Source organism: Notechis scutatus, chromosome 1 (genome assembly GCF_049901735.1).
Source record: "Notechis scutatus isolate UNSWTSFEM ecotype Mainland chromosome 1, rNotScu1.2, whole genome shotgun sequence".
Classification (NCBI taxonomy): domain Eukaryota; kingdom Metazoa; phylum Chordata; class Lepidosauria; order Squamata; family Elapidae; genus Notechis; species Notechis scutatus.
In genome coordinates this window covers 323,418,371-323,438,272 of record NC_142009.1, presented here as the reverse complement: position 1 = coordinate 323,438,272, position 19,902 = coordinate 323,418,371, and the positions used below count along the sequence as shown (strand labels likewise).

Genomic DNA, 19,902 nt, shown 5'->3' with positions numbered 1-19,902 from the left:
ACTTAACTTTTAAGACTTGTGGACTTTAAATCCCAGAATTATCCAGCAAGCATAGCATAGCTGGCTGGAGAATTCTGGGAGTTGAAGTTTACTAGTTTTAAAGTGGCCAAGTTTGGGGACCTCTGCTTTATATATGTTAAGTGATGGAGTACTTTTTCCAATATAGGACAGCAGCATACTTGAAAAGGTCTTGGGGTTTAAAAAAATGAAATGTTCTTCTCTGAGTGTCACTGTGAGAAGATACTGATCCAATCCTAACAATTTAAGGCTATTCAATTCATTATCTGACTTGTGTAACTAGGTAGGATGGCTCTAACTTCCCAGAGAGTCAGTATAGTTGGAATGACAGTGGGATTCAATAGTCTGATTCAGCTTAGGGAAGTTTTATGTACTATATTTTAAGAGAATTGTCACATTCAGTCATCTTGCATCTCCAGTTAAACAACAAATGGGATTGTGCAGTAGTGTTTTAAAATAGATGTAAATTACCGGTTGTTGTATGAGCCTTGTACAAGAAAATCCCAAAGCACCAGCAGAGTATTTCCCCCCTTATCAATGAAAAGGTCATAGCATGAGCTATTTTTAAAGTCTATTGAAAAATTCCTTCATTCTATGACTGAATAGAATGGAAAAGAAATCACTATAGATTTGGGATCTTAGAAAAAGGGAACTGTACCAATAGAATGGAATATATATTGAATATATATATACACACACACACACACATACAGTGTTGAAGTGTGGTGCTCTTCAGTGCAAGAAAGGAATGGGGCTTGCGCTATAGGAGCTTGCCTTCTCGGTGTTGATGGCAGTGTTGTTTCTGGTAGCTATTTCTGGCCAACACTAAATAATCCCCCTTTCAAGATTTTATTGACTACCATTTTTAATGGCTTCTTATATTTAGTGGCTTTCTAAATGTTTTATTACAATTATTTAAATATTCAGTTTGGATTGCTCATATATTGCCATGAAGGTTTTGGCAGAAGGGAAGTATTAAAATTGTCACAGTAATAATAAACTGAAAAGGAAAGGTGGTGCTGCTATTGGTAGATTGGCCCAAACAACCCACTGAGAAAATATTCAAAAGGTACACAAATACCCATAGCCAGAACATCCATGGTTGTGTTGCCAAAGACCTTTAGTCTGCAGCTGTACTATTACTGTATGTGTATACAAAGCCAACGGCAATTGGTTTCATACTTTTTTGCAGTAAGCATATTCACTAACACCTGAATACCTAAAGATATTTCCCCGTCATCATATCTTTGAAAACAGGCTTTCTGATTTCCTTATGGTAATCATATCTGAAAACTATGTAGAAAGGAAAAGCAGGAATAAGCACTACAAACTCTTATCCTTTGAGCAGATAGCTTGCTTGTAGTTCTCTTGGGTTCTATTAAGGGAGGGAAATATGTCTACGGAGATTCTCAATCATCCAAGTCATGGTTGCCCAAAAGTTGTTTTTCCAAGAGACAACTGGACTTGCTTGATTTTTCCCCCTTGAAAACGTTTTGTTTCTCAGCCAAAAAGCTTCTTGGATGAGAAGCAAAATGTTTCCAAGGGAAAATACCAAGAAAATCCAGTTGCCTTTTTGGAAAAGCACCTTTGGTACAAGAGAGGGAAAGGCTTTCCTGTTGCGAGTTCCACTGGTAGATGTGCAAAAATGTGTTTGCCTAGCCTCTCCCTTTTCCCTACTCATTCAGTAGAAGCTCTTGGAACTTAAACATATACAGCAAGTTTAACAGCTGCTTCCTGTTAGACTCTGCCATAAGAACAAGATGGCACGTGTATATCTTTTGGAAGTCTTGATATCAGTTGATGTACATCAAGGTCTTAAAGATACAAATCCCTTAGTTGAAGTGAGGGTAGAAAAATGGCAGGAAGGGGAAGAGCGTATAGCAGTACAGTAGTCCTTCATTAGCGGCAACAGCACTGAAAAAACTGACTTATGACAATTTTTCACGCAACCATTGCAGCATCCCCATGATCATGTGATCAAAATTCAGGTGCTTGGCAGCTGGCATGTATTTATGACAGTTGCACTGTCCCCGGCCCATGCGATCATTTTGAGACCTTCTGACAAGCAAAGTCAGTGGTAGATTCAGATTCACTTAACAACCATGTTACTAACTTAACAACTGCAATGGTTCACTTAACAACTGTGGCAAGAAAGGTAAAATGGAACAAAGCTTGCTTAACAAATGTCAGCAACAGAAATTTTGGGCTCAATTGTCATAGCTTAGGACCACCTGTATATGAAGACCCAGTTGCAACTGCAGCTGCTAAAATTACTGTGGAAAAACGTGTTATTTTAATTCTGGGATAAAAGTTAAGTGTATTACAAGTAAATAAATCTTGCTGCCATGTTTTTCCTTTTATTCTTCAATCTATTTCTCTCACAATGGGGAAGTCATCTAATCTGCCCTCTGATATTCTGCAGCAATGGTGGAAAGATTCAAACTCCATTCAGGTTTTCTGAGAAAAGACTAAGCCAGATCTTCAGTGATTCCTTTTTGTAACTTGAGAAGCCAGAGAAATGAATCCCTATTTCTGTTTCCCCTCCAAAAAAGGCAACCCCTCTCATATGGCAAAATCAAGGCCAATATTAAACAGAAATATTTAAGATTGCTAAAATGAAAGACCTATGGGATTCCTTTGATACAGCAGATAGCCAGGTACAATGTCTCATAGCAGCAGTTCTCTAGTAACACCTTTCCCTTTTGGGTGATTGACTTGTCTGGTTGCCAATTTCATGAAGTAATAAGTAAGATTGATTGATCTTTTGGTTATAGGGATAGATCTTTGGAACTTGAATTATATGCAGATATGGAATAGCAATAGTCCGAAAGCTGCAGGAAGTCAGCCTGTAAGGAACAGAAGAGAGAGAAATGTGAGGTCATAAGTAATGATAGTTTATGATTCCTTGACTTAGTTTATGAGAGTAAGAAAGGAAATAGAATGGAATTTTTTTAAAAAAATCCTGCAACCAGAATGCTACATTCCTGAAGGTTTTCTTCAGGCTTTGGCACCTTAAAGAAATTTAATCATGACATTTCTTCCACTGGAATTCCATTGTGCAGTAGTTGCACTGAGTAACTGCTCAGTATATCTGAATTATTATTCTGCTAAATATTATCTGGATACAGGGGCAGTGTATATGACCTACCTTTTACTAATACTAGAGAGCATGTCTGTGTATGAATGAATGCTCCTTCTGACCTGTTGGGGAAAGGAATAGTGCATCATTCAGACAGGCATGATATTTTCACAAGATTTAGGAAAACATGGAATCTATCTCAGCAACATTTTACAACAAACATTTCTCTCTTCCCTTGCTTAGGATCCCGCTTCCTGTTTTCTTCAATTCTCTGGGTGAAATTAACAACTTGGGTGAAGAAGCAAGCTGTCTGTTTTCAGTTTTCAGTTCAGGGCAGCAGCACATTAGTACAGTGTAGGTTGTGGAAAATATTTGGTTTTTCATAAAATGGTCCTATTTTGTGAATGGTGTACCCTTTTCTATATATAAGTTCTAAATGTGGATGAAATGGGCTTCAGGAGTCAACAAAAGGAGAATTTATGCATCTTAAGTAGTTTTGATGTCAAACTGCATTCTTGTGGACAGTGTTCTTCCAGAGATGGAGAGAAACTCATGCTAAGTACTTTAAACTATGATCTTCTTGCACAAGGCTTAAGTTATAGTGGTGATTGCATGCTATGTTTGGATCCTGAGCTGTGTTACAGAGTACTGCATGCTATCTCTTGATTATAACTGTCTCTAATTTGTCCTTCCTTCAGTTGAGTTTAATGGAAGGCATTATTTGAATCAGGATTACTGTTGATGGCTGTGAGCTTCCATTGCCTGTCAGCTGCTGGAACTAAACTGTGGTATTGTATCTAATTAAATAAGGTCCTAACCTAGTTAAGGTGTTTAGTACAAGTCAAATTGCTGAAAGGTTCCCCCAAAGAGAAATAGTGAAACGATTACCTGCATTACCATGTAATTGCCTTGAGCAAGAATCAATTAGAGAAGGGGGGAGAGAGACAGACAGAGGACTAATTTAGCATTGGGCATAAGATTTATCGTTTTGTGACACTGTAATTTGTTGTGGGTTTATTTGCAAGGTGAGTCTTATGGGGCAGCTTAAGGATAACTTTTCTAAGATAGCTGGGAAGCTTTTCATATGTAGGCAATGATAAGGTGTTAAAACAGGAATATTGAGTTGGTATGGAGGGAGATATTTTGAAAATTGTCCCTGGGCCTTATTTGTTAAGATAGGTTTAGAGTTTGTTATGGAGGGGTGCCCAGCAGCAGGCTGATTTTCCAAGCCAATGTGATATGGTGATCAAAAATGCTGGGTTAGGATTTGGAGAAGTGTGGGTTCACATCCAACTTCAGCTGTTGTCACTTTTGGTGACTTGGGTCATTCTTTCAGAATGTTATAATAGGTTTGCTGAGGTATGAAAAGAGATCCTAATGTAAGCTGTCTGGAGCTCTCAGATATAAATATATTGAAAAATAATAATAAAGTTTTCCCCTTCTGCTCTCAGGCATCCTGTAAGATTAGATGAGCTGTTATGCACTGGGGTCAGAACATTGAAATCCAGTTACCTGTGACTCATTCAGCCACAAACTTTGCATAGGAAGCTGTGCCACAACTAGACCAGTATTTGAGCTTTAACTTTTGGTTCACCTGGAAATGGAGACATTAGCCCTGGCACACCCTGTTTTTCCCCCAGCATGCCTTTCAGGCAGCGAAGCTTTCATGCCTGTTAATCTCACTTTATAAACATGCCCTCCCAGTGTTTATACAACAGGAATGAGATAGATACCAGGGAAAGCCTGTGTAGAAAATCTCTCTCTCAAAAACAAACAAACACCAAAACATGCTTGTGTAAAGAGCCCGAGGCTGCTCTTTAAGGAGGTTGAGAAAGAAAGGCTATGCAAACACGCAAACAGTCAAATTAGGAGGATCCATGTCTCACTTCACCATCCCACTCAAATAACCAGGATTACTGCATGTCAGGTGAAATAGGAAAGAGATATCTAAAAGTCTTTCTGTTTGATGAGTCTGGTGCTTGATATTTCTCAGATTGAAAGCTTTTTAAGGATTTTTTCTCCTGCATTGTCTTCTCTCTACAAAATAATTTGGCTGAAAAAAAGAGACTGCACCTAATAGCCAGGTTGAACTTTGAGATCTGGTTCTATTTATCATTTATTTACCATCTAAATTTCTAGAGCTGCCCATTTGTCAATAATGCTGGGCAGGTTACAAGGATTAAAAAGAAAAAGAAAAAAATACACTACAGGGAGTCCTTAACTTATGGCCACAATTTAGACCAGAATTTCCATTGCTAAGCAAGGCTGTGATTAAGTGAATGGGAAACTCCCCCCCCCCCCCACAATTTTATGATCTCTTTTGCCATGGTTGTTAAGTGGAATCACAAAGTTATTAAGTGAATCTGGCTTCCACCCTTGACTTTGCTTGTCAGAAGCTAACTGGAAAGATTGCAAGTGGTGATTACACGGCCCTGGACACTGCAACCATAGTAAGAACATGGTGGTTTGCCAGCATCCAAATTTTGATTGTGTGACTGTTGGGATGCTGCAATAATTGGTTATAAGTCCCCCTCCTCCTTTTTTTTAACACCACCAGAAGTTGAATATATTGTTTTTAACCTTCATTTAAAAGAGATTGTGATATGTTGCAATGCTGTTACGTTTCTAACAGAGTGATTTTGTGTTAGTGTATGGGTCCAGCTCATACATAAAGGTAAGATAAGATAAGCAGTTGTTAAAGTTTGAGGAAGTAGGCTAGGGTTTGCTGCAGGTTCAGTTCTGTGGCTTGTTGCTTTGGAGATTGCTTCTGGATTTTGTGCTTGGGATGAAAAAAATATGAAACTTTGATTTTGGTTTTGCTGATGAGATGTTTGTTGTTGTAGAAATGGCTAGTATATATCACTGTGTAAAAGTAAAAAGTTGAAGGTAATGTTATTATCTTCTACTGTTCTAAAGAGTCAGAAGTCAATGCTTTTTTCTTGTTTTTTCCCCCCTCTACTCGACATTTTTTCTTCTTTCCTTTTTCTCTCCCTCAGTTTTCCACTATTTTTTATTTTCCTTTGTATTTTATTTTCTGATAAATCATAAAAATTTTCAAAGACAGCTTTGACTTGCTGTTAGCAGGAGCGGCTAAAGAAACCAAGAATTTTCTGTCCTTTAAAAAATTTAACAGATAATCAGAGTTGGAAGGGACCTTGTAGTCCAAACCCCCCCCCCCCGCCGCCGCCCAAGCGGGAGACCCTACACCATTTCTGACAAATGGCAGTCCAATCTCCTCTTGAAAGTCTCAAGTGATGGCGCTCCCACAACTTCCGAGGGCAAGCTGTTCCATTGGTTGATTGTTCTCACTTTCAGAAAGTTTCTCCTTATTTCCTCCTTGTTCAGTTTCCATCTATTGTTCCTTGTCTGGCCTACAGGTGCTTTAGAAAATAGATTGACCCCTTCCTCTCTGTGGCAGCCCCTCAAAAAAAAAAGTGTTACATCTGAATTTGTTTCTTCATGAGCCCAAAACAAATCCTCAGTTATAATTCTGTTATATTACAAGAACAATTATCCTTTGAACATAAGGCTAAACAAACATAATGCTAAACAAAGTGAATGTGTACATGCTTATTTCCTTAATCCTTGATTAAGGAAGGTTGGGTGGATGTAGTATGACAAGTATTTTTTAAATGCTGCAGAGTTATGGGGGTACTCTTTATGAGATATAAATATGTGTCCCTTTAGAGATCTTAATTTGGTTTTTTTCTAGCTTCTGCTGACAAAAAGAGAGATCCTTAAATATATTTTGGTCCCAATAACCTGTTTTTTAAAAACAGTTGTTAAGTGAATCACTGGAGCTGTTAAGTTAGTAACACAATTGTTAGGTGATTCTGACTTCCCCATTAATTTTGCTTGTCAGAAGATTGCAAAATGATCACCTGACACCCCCCCCACACACACACACACTGCAGTTGTCGTAAATATGAAACAGTTGCCAAGTGATCGAATTTTGAACACGTGACCATGCAGATGCTGCAATGGTTGTAAATGTGAAAAACGGTCACAAGTCACTTTTTTCAGTGCCGTTGTAGCTTTGAACAGTCGCTAAATGAATGGTTATAAGTCAAGGATTACCTGCATTCATTTCAATACACCACGTCTGAAATTATAAACCCTAGCAATAGGCTTTCAGAGGCTTTTCTTGTGGACTGGAATAAACCCAAGGGACAAATTTCAGGTGTGAGTTTGTTTGGGGTTTGGTTTTTTTTTGGTCAAGCTGTTTTGACATGTATGATAAAGTCTCTGCCTTCAAGCGCTGCAGGAGCTGGAAAATTATCAAAAATGTTGGGACTTTGGTTTCAGAATCCCCGTGGCTGCCGTGCAAATTTGCCTTTGAAACAATTCAGAAGGCAGGCAGAACAGAGCTTTGAGACAAGACCGGTTGGTTTCTGCTTTTCAGCATTTCCACTTCCTAGATACTTCAAATACCTTTCAGGGGAGGTCACTCTAGTTATTTTTGTTCCTGGTGTCTCGTTCTGTACTTCTTTCAAGTCATTTTCCTGGCTGGGTCAGAAGTAGAAGCTGAAGGAGAAGTTGTTGGGAAGAGAAGTTGAAGGACCTCTACTCTGGGAGACATTTGAAGACTTAGGTTGCCTGGCAGGCCTTGAGAGGTTGGGCTTCAGCTGCCATTTGGTCTTTCTGTTGCCGCTTCAGCTCTTTACAGGATCTCACCTGTGTGCTCAGCGCTGTAGCACAGTAGAAGTGAACGGTCAGATACGGATCTCAAAGGGTTTCGATGAGGGGCAGAGGACAAGGAAGAATACAGGCAGTCCCCAATGTGTGGCCACAATTGAGCCCAACTTTTCTGTTGTCAAGTGAGAGATTTGTTAAGTCAATTTTGTCCCATTTTACGATCTATCTTATCGTAACTGTGACAAATGGTCATAAGTCACTTTTTTCAGGGCTGTTGCAATTCTGAACAGTCACTAAACAAACTGTGGTAAGTCGAGGACTACCTGTTTAAGTGATATGTGATAAAGTTGGATTTCAGCCCAAAGAGAAGGCAACATAAAATGACTATTTTTGTGAAAAGATTTAAAGGAAGTGTAAGAAAGGTGGTGTCCACAGAGTCCATTCCGGGCAAACCCTGGTATTTCCTTCGGCAGGTGGTGCAGTGTCACCTAATAAGTGCTGTCATTATTGAACTAAAGGGTGGAACAGCAGCGTTACATATTGATAGTTCATGGTGGGGAGGAATGAAGACTTTTTCCATGTCTGTAACCAGGTGCTTTTGCTTACATTGATTCCAGGTGTGTAAATGTCTCGTTGCTTAACGTCTTCGGGGCAAGGAAAATTTTCCTCCAAGCAGAAATCACTAAGAAGCAGCTTTTGATTTTCTCTTATGCTTACACAAAAATGATGATCTCAGCCAGATAAGTTTTTTTTTTTTTAATCAGGTGCTGTACATTTTCCCTCTATTCAAATAGCTCCGGAGTAGAGGAGGCTCTTGAGTTTAGCAGAAATCTTTGCTTCCTGGTGCTGCGGCCCAAACAATTCTTCTAACAAAGCTGAGTCTTAAGTTGTTCACTTCTTAGCCAGTTCAGCCTGTTCGTTGCAAGGACGCGGTGTGCGGTTTCTGGAGTGTGAAAGGGCTGCCGTTTACGGGGCTATATCGTGTGTGAATTATGTAATCTGGTTCGATTTGTCTTGGAAACTGTAGCCTCCGAACTTGACGTCTATTGCAGGAGAGGGCGGGATTCAGCCAGCGTTTGGCAACTGAGCCAAATCCAGAGAAGCAAAAACCAACTTTAACTGTGTTAAAGGCAGTGGTTCCTAACAGGATATGTGTGTATCTGGATCATTCTAGTTCTATATGGATTGGTCTTGAACATCGAGGTTAGGAACTTTGCTTCAAAATTTGTCAATCTGTGGTCCGGAAAAGTCCTTTTATCTGCCCTGCAGACTGGGTATTCAATTGCCGGTTACAGCAGAGTTAGTATTGGGGTGTAATATTGTTCAGACAATGCATAAACTATTTCAGGTGGCCTTTTTCAGTCTTGCCAACCCCACTCCCGCAGCTTCTGCTGCTGCTCCTTGCTGCTCCTTGATCAGCATGTGAAAACTAGGGGAGAGAGCTCACTTGACATCATGCTACAACAGCCAATAGAATTTTGTGATAATTCCAGCCCCTTATAGAGGTTTGAAAAGACACGGTTTGAGTACTGGTGAAGCACCAATTTTACACGGAGGAGATCCTAGTTTTAAACTCTGGTATTTCCAAATAAATTGCTTGACTTAGATTAGGGGCGAACTACAATTAGTGAGAATAAGTTGGAAGGACCCATGGTCTGAATCCAGTCTAGAACAGTTTCATGTGTTTAGAAGAATACTTCAATAGGTAAAATGTGTATTAAAAGAATTCTGCTGACCGCCTTACAGTGTAGTATAGCAATAGAATTTAAGACTTATATACTGCTTTATATAAGTCTTTTATAGCCCTCTCTAAGCGGTGTATATATATTGAAGGAGGGTTTGGGCTAATTGGTTGGAGGGAGATGAGCTTTCCTGACTAGTTACTCTTTAATGATGGGGATGATGTTATCCATTTAGTCGTGCCTGACTCTTGGCAATTCTATGGGCCTGGTCTCTCCACCTCTTCCGATCTTGCACTACTACTTTGAGTTTTTCTACACTCTGGCTGGTGTCAACTTTGATGGTGTACTCTTTAATAGGGCTGTGCAAAGGAACAAAGGTCATTTGGGCACACAGAGTGTTCCTGTGACAGGTGTAACTCTTTAAAGCAAGCTATATCTTCACTTGGGATTGCATGGTTACTTGATCCTAAAAAATGACTATGGGAAAAGATGTCTGAGGATTTGCAACACATTTTAACATGCATATCTGTAAGTGCAGCCCATGGAATCCTCAGCATCCTATTGGTTTGCATGTGCCATATTGGTGTTTTTTTCTGTAGGACCATCATTCTATAATCTTTTAAAGATACTGTTGACCTTAGGGTAATCACATATGAGTGTCAGTGAACATATATGAAAAATGATCTCAATTTTCTTTTTCTTTCCTCTTCAGATTGTGCAGTAAATGTTCACAAAAACTGCAAGAATCTCCTGCCTGAATGTGGCAACAGCAGATTCAAGGTAAATTGTGCCATCTGACTCATACACACACATTTATTTACTTCTGTAGCATTTTTATTTCTTATAGCTCAAAGTGGTTCACAATACAGATAAAAATTAGACAAGCAGCCTAGGTCTATAATTTATATCGAAGTGTTTCATAATGTATAGGCTGCTTTTTTGGATTCTGATACAAACAAGTTCTGATACAGCTGTTATTAACAGAATAACAGAATTCTAGTCCAACCCCTGCTCAGCAGGAGACTCTATACCATTTTAGACAAGTGGTTGTCCAGTCTCTTCTTAAAAACCTCCAGTGATGGAGGACCCACAACTTCTGAAGGCAAGCTGCTGGTTATTCCAATTTGTGTTAAAAGACATAATTGTTTATTTTTAAAGTTAGAGTACAGCATTATCTATCCGAATGTTGTTGTTGTTGAATGTTTGCGAACAGGAGTAAATGACTTGAAATGAGCCAATCAATTAATTTTAGGTAAAGATAAATAATAATTATATTCCATTAATAGCCGAGGGTGGAAGCAGAATTTTTAAAAATGAGTTAATTGTATGACTCCTTCCTGAATCATTCTAAAAAAGAAGTTCTGATTAACAGGATCAAAACAGGCTAATAGTTTATCTTGCTCAGTATTGGTAGATGACCACGAGCATCTTTTAAATTGCTGAGGCAGAGAGGTTCCTTTTCTATCACTTGCTACCAGATTGTTAGTTTTATTTCTCAAAGATATACTGCTAGTGTCCCTGAAGGAAAAAAAAATGGAGAATATTATTGTTCGACCAATTGATGCACAAAACAAAAGAAGAATATTTGATTAAATCTTTTAAAACTTGACTGTACCAGTAGTCCTTGACTTACAACCATTCACTTAGTGACTGTTCAAAATTACAACGGTACTAAAAAAAAGTGACTTATGACCACTTTTCACAATTATGACCATTGTAGCATCCCCTTGGTCACATGATTAAGGTTCTGTCACTTAGCAACTGGTATGTATTTATGACAGTGGCACTGTCCTGGAGTCATGTGATGACCTTCCTCACTGGCTTCTGACAAGCAAAATCATTGGAGAAAACCAAATTTAATGTCTATATGATTCACTTAATTGCAGTGATTTGCTTACGGCAAAAAGTCATAAAATGGGGTGAAACTCAACACCTGCCTTTCTTAGCAGCAAAAATTTTGTGCTCAATTGTGGTCATAAGTCGAAGACCACCTGTACTGGGGAATATTTATTTTCCATTTAGTTAAAACTGGGGAGGGTGAGAGGGTTAGTTGTTTTGTTAAAGAGCGTTTTAAACCTTGAAGCAGGATAGAGAAACTTATGTCCTTCCAGATAATTCTTTTCCTGAACATTGATTCTGCTAGATAAAGTTTATGGCATTAGATTAATATGGCAATTTCATAATTGTACATAATTGTTGAATTATTGGAACTTAGTAGAAGATCTCACAATGTGCAGGTATTTAGAGGGATTTAACAGAGTTTAAATGGATCTGTGAAGAACACAATTTCCAGAAAAGTAGTGCTTTATTTGCAAATTAAAAAATATATATCAAAGACACACCAAACACTTACTTAAAGACCAGTATTCCTTTTATAATTGTCAACCCTTCTAGGTAGACCAGATTAGGAAATCAACCGCCCCCAGTCCCTTCCCCAAAAAACCCAATTTATTGAGATTGGCTGTAATAACAGAATTTTGCAAGATTGATCATCCCCAGATTAAGACGGTCTGATTTACAGACAGTGGGTACTTATGAATGGGCTGCCTATTACTAAACATGGCAGAAGGCCTTCTCCTTCCTTGAGCCGGTGAACTGCTGAAGTCACGCCAGGATTTCACACTGGAGCCCTACGATTGGAATATATGGCCTATTTTCGTGTTTCACAAAAACATTATGCGGCTTCAACATTTCGTTGGCTCGAGGAAGGTGGATGTCACCTGCCTTTTGTAGTATAGGTAGCCCTTGGCTTACAACCATTAATTATTGTTTGAAGTTACAATGGCACTGAAAAAAGTGACTTATGACCATTTTTCACACTTACGACTGTTGCAGCCTTTCCCACAGTCACACAGTCATTCAGACACTTGGCAACAGGCACATATTTATGATGGTTACAATGTTCCAGGTTCATATGATAACTTTTTGCGACCTTCTGACAAGCAAAGTCAATGGGGAAGCCAGATTCGCTTAATAACCTTGTTACTAACTCAATAACCGCAGTGACAAGAAAGGTTGCAAAATGGAGCAAAACTCACTTAACAGATGTCTCGCTTAGCAACAGAAATATTGGGCTCAATTACAGCCATAAGTCAAGGACTATTTGTAATAGTCAATCTGTTTGTAAGTACATGTTCTTACTTACCTACAAATTCAAAGATAAAGGCATATTTAGGAATGGAACTTGTTCTTAATCTGGGGACTGCCTCCTCTATTTTTATACAGGTAGTCCTCCTTTAACCACCATAATTGGGACTGGCAACTCCATAGCTAAGCAATTCGGTCATTAAGCAGAACATCATTTGACCGCAGTGGGCTGGGCTTACAACCTCACTTCCACCATGGTTATTAAGCCAATCACCTGTGGTCAAGAAGTGAGATACCATGTAACCATGATTTACAATTTTACTGCTAGCTTCTCCATTAACTCTGCTTGTTGGAAGCTAGCTGTGGAGTGTTCATATTTCCCTTGCATGACTATGGAGCATGTTGCAATAGGCATAAGTGCAAGGATTGGTTGTAAAGTTACATTTTCAGTGCTGTTGTAACATTGAATAGTGCTGAGCAAAGTAATCATTAAAAGTCCACTCGCATCAGTAAATCACACAAGCCTTTTCCAAATGTTGCTCTGGACTTTAAAACGTTTCTGTCCCTTTCCCCCAGGTAACGATTCTTGCATATTTCCAATCAGGTCACCTTCCTTATTCTTTACAATAATAAGTTTCCATTGGGTAATTGAGAATCTAAGATATAAACATCAAAGTTCCTGTGGATATTTGAAACTCTCATTCAGTCTTCACTGTTCTTTGTTTAAGAGTATTAAGAGTACAGTTAGGTTTTTATTTATATGGCTGTCCTGCTAAATCAGAGTGTTTTAAGTTCAGATGAGGGAGCTGAAAGCTTTGAATTCAGGGAATTGGGGCTTGCTTCAGAGTTGTTGCTCTGTGGAAACTAAACAGTTTTGGCCTGGAGCTGAAGTATATGTGATTCTTCGTGTCTCGTCTCTTTTTCTTATAGCAAAGGGATTCGCAACTCCGGCCCTCAGGCTCCCCCCCTAGTTTACTCCAGAGTGCCAACCCAGGTTTGTATAAAAATTTTTTTTTCTTGTTCTGGTTTTGAATATGGAAGGCTTAGTACTGTGTCTTTGAAAAATACATTATTAAAACCCATAGAGTTTAAGCATTGCGGGGTACAGTTTGTAGAATGCTGCCCAAAAGAGTGGAGCAGCTACTCTGTCCTGCTTGGCAAAAAGTCTAGAATGTTCTTTAGCCAATCTACTGTCCTTGTGCATCTTGATGTTTTTTATTGTGCTGTGAAACTTTTTTAAAACAAAAAGCGGGGTAGGAAGGGAGCAACAACCGCAGAGCAGTGAGAAAATCAATAAGCTGCTGGTTTTTCATTGATTGGTTATTCTGTAACTGTGAAATTGAAGAATATACCTGGATCGTCTGCTTTTATTAAATTGTGCCTGTGGACAGAGCTTATTATATACAGTATTTAGGCCACTATCTTAAATATTCTCCAAAATTAAACTGGCAAAAGAAGCTACGAGAAAAGCAAAGAAGCATCTCCTGAAGATGTGGTGCAAATTGGAAATATGATTTACTTAGGGTCTTAGATTTTATTTCTGTATTACTTTTTAATAAATGCATCCTGCTGAAACCAGTCTTTGCTGTCAGTGCCATCTCTGAGGAGCTTTTGAGAATGTGTGAGAGTCAGGTGGCTTATATACATTTAATAAACTATTATATACAACAACATGAAATCACAGCTGCCATTTCTTTAATTGGTAGTGGCCTTCATTTACACCAGGGGTTTCCAACCTTAGCAACTCTAAGAGTTGTGGACTTCAACTTCCAGAATTCCTCATCTTGGCTAGGGAATTATATGAGTTGAAGCCCACAAGTCTTAAAGTTCCTAAGTCGGTTTGACATCCTGGATTTACATCTGGTTCTTCCCAAGAACCTAGCAAAAAGGAGCCTCGGTGGCGCAGTGGTTAGAGTGCAGTACTGTAAACTACTCTTACTGCAATTTGGCAGATCAAATCCCACCAGGCTCAAGGTTGACTCAGCCTTCTATCCTTCCGAGGTGGGTAAAATAAGGACCCAAATTGTTGGGAGCAATAGGCTGACTCTAAACTGCTTTTTTTGTAAAAAAAAAAAAAACTATCACTATAAAGTGATATATAAGTCTAAGTGCTATTGCTATGTTGTAATTTGTCAACATAATATATATGCTGATTACAGCAGTGTGGCCTCTTGTTATAAACCAGTGGTGGCTAACCTTTTTTGGGCTCCTGTGCCAAAAATTGTGCACGTGCCAGCATGCACAAACTCGCATGCCAGCACTCAGAATGCAATGTGCCCCCCCTCCCCATGCCCCCTGCACATGCAGGGGTATTACAGGAAGTGATGAAACAGGCCTATAATTTGGCCTGAAAAGCCTTGTAGAGGCTTTTTCCAAGCCTCTGGGAGGCTGAAAAAAAGCCTCAAACCAACTGAAAAAAAATAGCTGTGAGGTGCACGCATGCCCAGGGAGGTAAGTGTGGCACACGTGCCATAGGTTCGCCATCACAGTTATAGACAGATGGAAATTTTGTCAATGTGCAGATTTTCTAAGTGCCATCCAAGATTTTGATGTGGAGCCCAGTGTGTTGATAATCACTGGGATCACCACTACCAGTTTATGCCATAATCTTTCAACTTCAATTTGCAGATCTTAATATTTTGTGATCCTCCAGTTCTTTATCTTCTATTTTGCTGTCCTCTGGTATTACCACATCAATTATCCACACTTTCTTATTTTCAACCACAGTTAAATTTGATGCATTGTACACCAAGATTATCAGTTTGTATTGGAAATACAGGTAGACCTCAATGTACAATCATAATTGAGCCCAAAATTTCATTTGTTAAGTGAGTTTTACCACACTATTTGACTTTTCTTGTCACAGTTGTTAAGTGAATCACTGCAGTTGATAAGTTAGTAACCCGTCACAGTTGTTAAGTGCATCTGGCTTCCCCATTGACTTTGCTTGCAACTGTCATAAATATGAACCAGTTGCCAATTGTCTGAATTTTGATCGCATGATCATGGGGATGCTGGAAATATCGTAACTGAAAAATGATCATAAGTTGCATTTTTCAGTGTTGTAACTTTGAACAGTCACTAAATGAACTGTTGTAAGTTGAGGACCAACTGAACCACAATATTTTACCCTGCTCATTTTCGACTACTTTTTCAACTATATGTTCCCATCAATTTTTCGTTACTGGCAAATGGTAATTTTTATAGAAGTTCCAGTGAATCATTTTCGTGACTGGGTTATGTCATTATTTATAGCTGTGCAGTTTTTTTGCAGAAGCTTGTATGGTCTACTCTTTAACCATTTTTCCCTTAATTTTTTTGTAGTAACTGACCATGTCAGCATTCTGTTTGTGTTTTTATTACATTATTTCCACATTTATTTTTTGTTTCCTGTACATTCAATTAGTTCCAATTTTTAACTTGCATCAGTTAAAATACTACAGTTCTTGACTTGACTGTGCATGCTTTTCTTCCTTGACTGTTTGATAATATAATTAATTAAATTTGATATTATTCATTTATATTATGCTTGTTTATAATATATATTTACATATTTATTGAGGATATGTATTCTCACCCGAGAAGTGGGGTGATTAGTATATCAGCAGCAATCCCTTCCTCTCCTTAAGGCCCAATATAATGCACATGGATTTTGACCCAGCTATCCACAAGGCAGTACTTTGTCTCATAGACAATGATTGCTACATTTCCTCCATGTATTGAGTAGGAGACCATACTGGGAGTAGATATATTTGTGCATCTTTCCTGTATGAAGTTACGAAGGGTTGTAGTTTATTGCAGTTAGATATTCTACAAACTCTGGGAGCATTGCTAATATTTTTCTGTTAATATCATATTTTAAATATTTTAGATAAAGCACTTTGGATACCTTCTAATTATGCTATAGTACATACTATTAATATTTCCATATATAAACTGGTATATATGTATGTATGTATGTATTTTCTAACTATTAAATAATAATGTAATAATAATAATGTCTTCCTTTCCAACTCTCTGATGATTTTGATATTTCTTTTTCCTGATTTTCTACCTAGAATCTCCTGTGGTCTTCCTTCCTGAAGGAAGACCACAGGAGATTCTAGGTAGAAAATCAGGAAAAAGAAATATTAGCATGGAGGTGCCTTTCATTTTGCATTAATAATACTTTATATTTTAAGTTTAGGGTACACACTAATTCGTCTGAGCTGCTGTCCTATGTCAACCCATTAGGGCATGACCTAATAATATATAACCTTGAGCAGGGGTGTCAAACTCAATTTCATTGAAGGCCGCATCAGGGTTGTGTTTCACCTCGGGGCTGGGGTGGGCGTGGCCAGCTTGACATCACTTGTGTTGGGAGTGTCTGTGGTGGCCCGAGCGCTCTGCCAGCGAAAACGGGCTCCCAACCTCTATTTCCAGCTGCAATGGCTTCCTACAACCTCTGGCAGCAAAAACAGAACTTGGGAGGGGCGCCTGCGCCCTTTGGGGGGGCTGGGGTAGGCGTGGCCAGCTCAACATCACTTGTGTTGGGGGAGCCTGTGGTGGCCCGAGCGCTCTGCCAGTGAAAATGGGCTCCCAAGCTCCGTTTCCAGCTACGATTGCCTCCTGCAACCCTCTGCCAGTGAAAATGGAGCTTTCGCTGCTTTCACTGGCAGGGCCGGTCCTGTGGGCCAGATCTAAGCACTCAGCGGGCCTTGAGTTTGACACCCCTGATCTTGAGGATGTATAATCTGACCCAAGAAAGTTGGTGTCCAACTTGAGAGCTTTTGGCAAGTATATTTGTTATAATGGGATGGGTGGGTGTTGCCATACTTGTACAGATTAAAAATGGGCTTTTTTTTTTTTAAAGAAATAGTGTTCTTGTGAGAACTTAGGAGGGATGATTGAGGGTTATGTCAGAAGAAGCTTCTTTATCTTACAGATCAGATACAATTTTGGGGTTGGATATTTTTGATGCTTCAGACATTTCTCCCACTGAGGCAAAAACAAAGTGGCTGCCCTTTTACAGCCCCCAGTCTGGGTCTGGTTGAGTTTTGGAAGTTTAAAAAGAGGAGCAAGGGGTGTGTGTGTATGTGGCGTGAATATTTGCTTCAGCCTTTTGGTTGAATATCACAGTGATCTATTATGTGGGAAGAGGGGAGCAGTGATCAATAGTAGTTCTCAGCAGTGTGCAGGTTGTGCTAATTGAATGCAGAGCACAGTTTCTCATATTCCTCAGTCCATTTCGAGGACATTCAAAGGGGGAGAGGAGAGGAGAGGGGAGGAGAGGAGAGGGGGGCTGGAAGCTGGAGAAAGGGAAAAATGTCTCTGCTCCTTGGAAGATCTGAAATAAAGCAGCGTGCCTTTGGGGAATTATTCAGAATTGAAGTATGTCTCCGAGACATAAATCTGGTTCGCGAAGGAGCTCCCAATTCAATCCAGTGATCCAGAAAGGGGGTACTGTACTTTAAGCTGAGGAAGGATGGGAATGAAGGATAGGTTGCAAGAGCGAGTGCTTATGGGCAGCTGATTTCAGCCACTCCTAATGCCCTTTTTGGACCAATGTAGAAGTTTCATTAGGCAATGACTGAATTTGGCTTCTCGCAAAAGCATCTGAACTGCGTGTGAACCCTTAGCTAGCCCCATATATCAAGCTGTATTACCTGGATGTGGCTTCTTAGTGCAAGAGGCAAAGAGGCAATCGGATGTCTTTTGAGACTTGAGCTGCAATCATTCCAATAAACTACATAGTTCCATATTTTTATACGTTCTGAGATACTTTCTGGGAGAATTTTAGCTGTATTTCATCTTCTCTGGCAATTCTTCCTGATATATCCTTCAAATTTTTCACCGTCTATAATCTTTTTCTCTAGTAGTTTGGAAACTACCAGTTTAGTCTAGTTTAGTTCACTTAAGAGGAAAATGACCAAGGGACTGAAAAAGAGAAGAATTTGGAAGAGAGGAGGCAGATGAGGGAGGAATAAAACTTCCTACAGTATGTGCAGGTGTGCGTGCATCTTGTTTGTTTGATTATTTGCTGTGAAACAAGATGGGCAGCTTACAGCATAAAGAAACATTAAAACCATCAAATATGAATATACACACAATCCCCCTGTCTAGTTTTTATTATACTGATGGATGCGTGTTAGGCGTCATAATTTTAGTGAGCTTTGTTAGTGCTAGTTGTGCTGTCTATGGAGATTCTCAGTCATGCAGGACATGGTTATTCTAAAGCAGGGGTGGGCAAACTTTTTGGCTCGGGGGCCTCATTGACTTTTAAAATTTGACAGACGGGCCACCACCTGGTGTCAAAATGCCTGTCATTACAAGTCAAAATCAAATGAATGCAATCATTCACATCAAACCTTAATTCTGTACCAATCTTGGCGGGCGGATTAAAAGACCAACGGGCCGGATGTGGCCCGCGGGCCGTAGTTTGCCCACCCCTGTTCTAAAGCCACTTTCTTTCAAAAGGCAATTGGACTTTCTTCTTTTGCTAGAAGACGTTTTGCTTCTCATCCAAGAAGCTTCTTCAGTTCCGATTGGATGATGGAGAACGGAAGGATTTATATTCTTCACTGCATGACTTGAACTTCATGACTGCAAGGAATATAAACCCTTCCATTCTCCACCATTCGGTCACAACTGAAGAAGCTTCTTGGATGAGAAGCGAAACATGTTCTAGCAAAACAAGAACGTCCAGTTGCCTTTTGAAAGAAAGCACCTTTGAGACTGCTAGTTGTGTTCTGTTTTCGTTCCCTTGTCTATTTTTTGGGGATACAAAAGTAGGGTATAAAATGAACAACTGGTTTTGCAGAGCAGGCAGGGGAAAGTCATCAGCTTGATTATTCCAGCCAAAACTTGCCACGGAATATTTCTGTTGATATTTTGGTGAGCGCCTTGTCAGTCTTCAAGGCACGTTGGTATCAGTGAGGGTATCAGATGGGAGGATAGTAAGATGAGCATATTTTCCTGCCACTAATTCCTGGAAGCCAATAGACCTCCTCCCCATCTTTTAGCCCTTCTGCTTCTGTCTTGGTTTTGCAACCACAACAACAGAAACATCTTGACACAAAGCATGTATTTCTGTGGAAGGCCAAATGGCTACTTTGGTTCTACAGCTTTGCTGGCTGAGGAATTCTGGGACTTGAAGTCCACAAGTCTTAAAGTTGCCAAGGTTGGACACCCCTGTTCTACAGGGTTTGGTGTCTGAGTGTCTTATATATAGATTAAAAATAGTTTGGTGTCTTGTGTCGTTATGTATAGATAAAACAAGGGTTACAGCACACTTTCTGAATGTACAGTAGTGGGAATAATAATGACAAATACTGAGAATTGGCTCATACAAGTTATAATACTAATAAATAATCTTTACATTTCTTTTTTAAAAAAAAATTGGTTCTACAGCAGGGGTGTCCA

General features: G+C 39.3%; 1 protein-coding gene and 1 long non-coding RNA gene across 2 annotated transcripts in view; one reads left to right on the top strand and one right to left on the bottom strand.

Annotated features, from left to right (window-relative positions):
- Nucleotides 1-19,902, top strand: part of ARHGEF18 (Rho/Rac guanine nucleotide exchange factor 18) — a 75,182-nt gene that overhangs the window by 29,052 nt on the left and 26,228 nt on the right. Inside the window, exons 11-12 of the mRNA XM_087952537.1 lie at nucleotides 10,127-10,194; nucleotides 13,432-13,495. Of these exons, the coding sequence (XP_087808663.1) occupies nucleotides 10,127-10,194; nucleotides 13,432-13,495 (132 nt within the window). The remainder of the gene's footprint in view (nucleotides 1-10,126; nucleotides 10,195-13,431; nucleotides 13,496-19,902) is intronic.
- LOC148133511 (uncharacterized) lies at nucleotides 2,363-5,181 on the bottom strand. Its single transcript, XR_015747421.1, has 3 exons — nucleotides 4,984-5,181; nucleotides 3,167-3,219; nucleotides 2,363-2,864 (listed from the first exon to the last, which is right to left on the bottom strand). It is a non-coding gene; the product is annotated as an uncharacterized LOC148133511 (long non-coding RNA).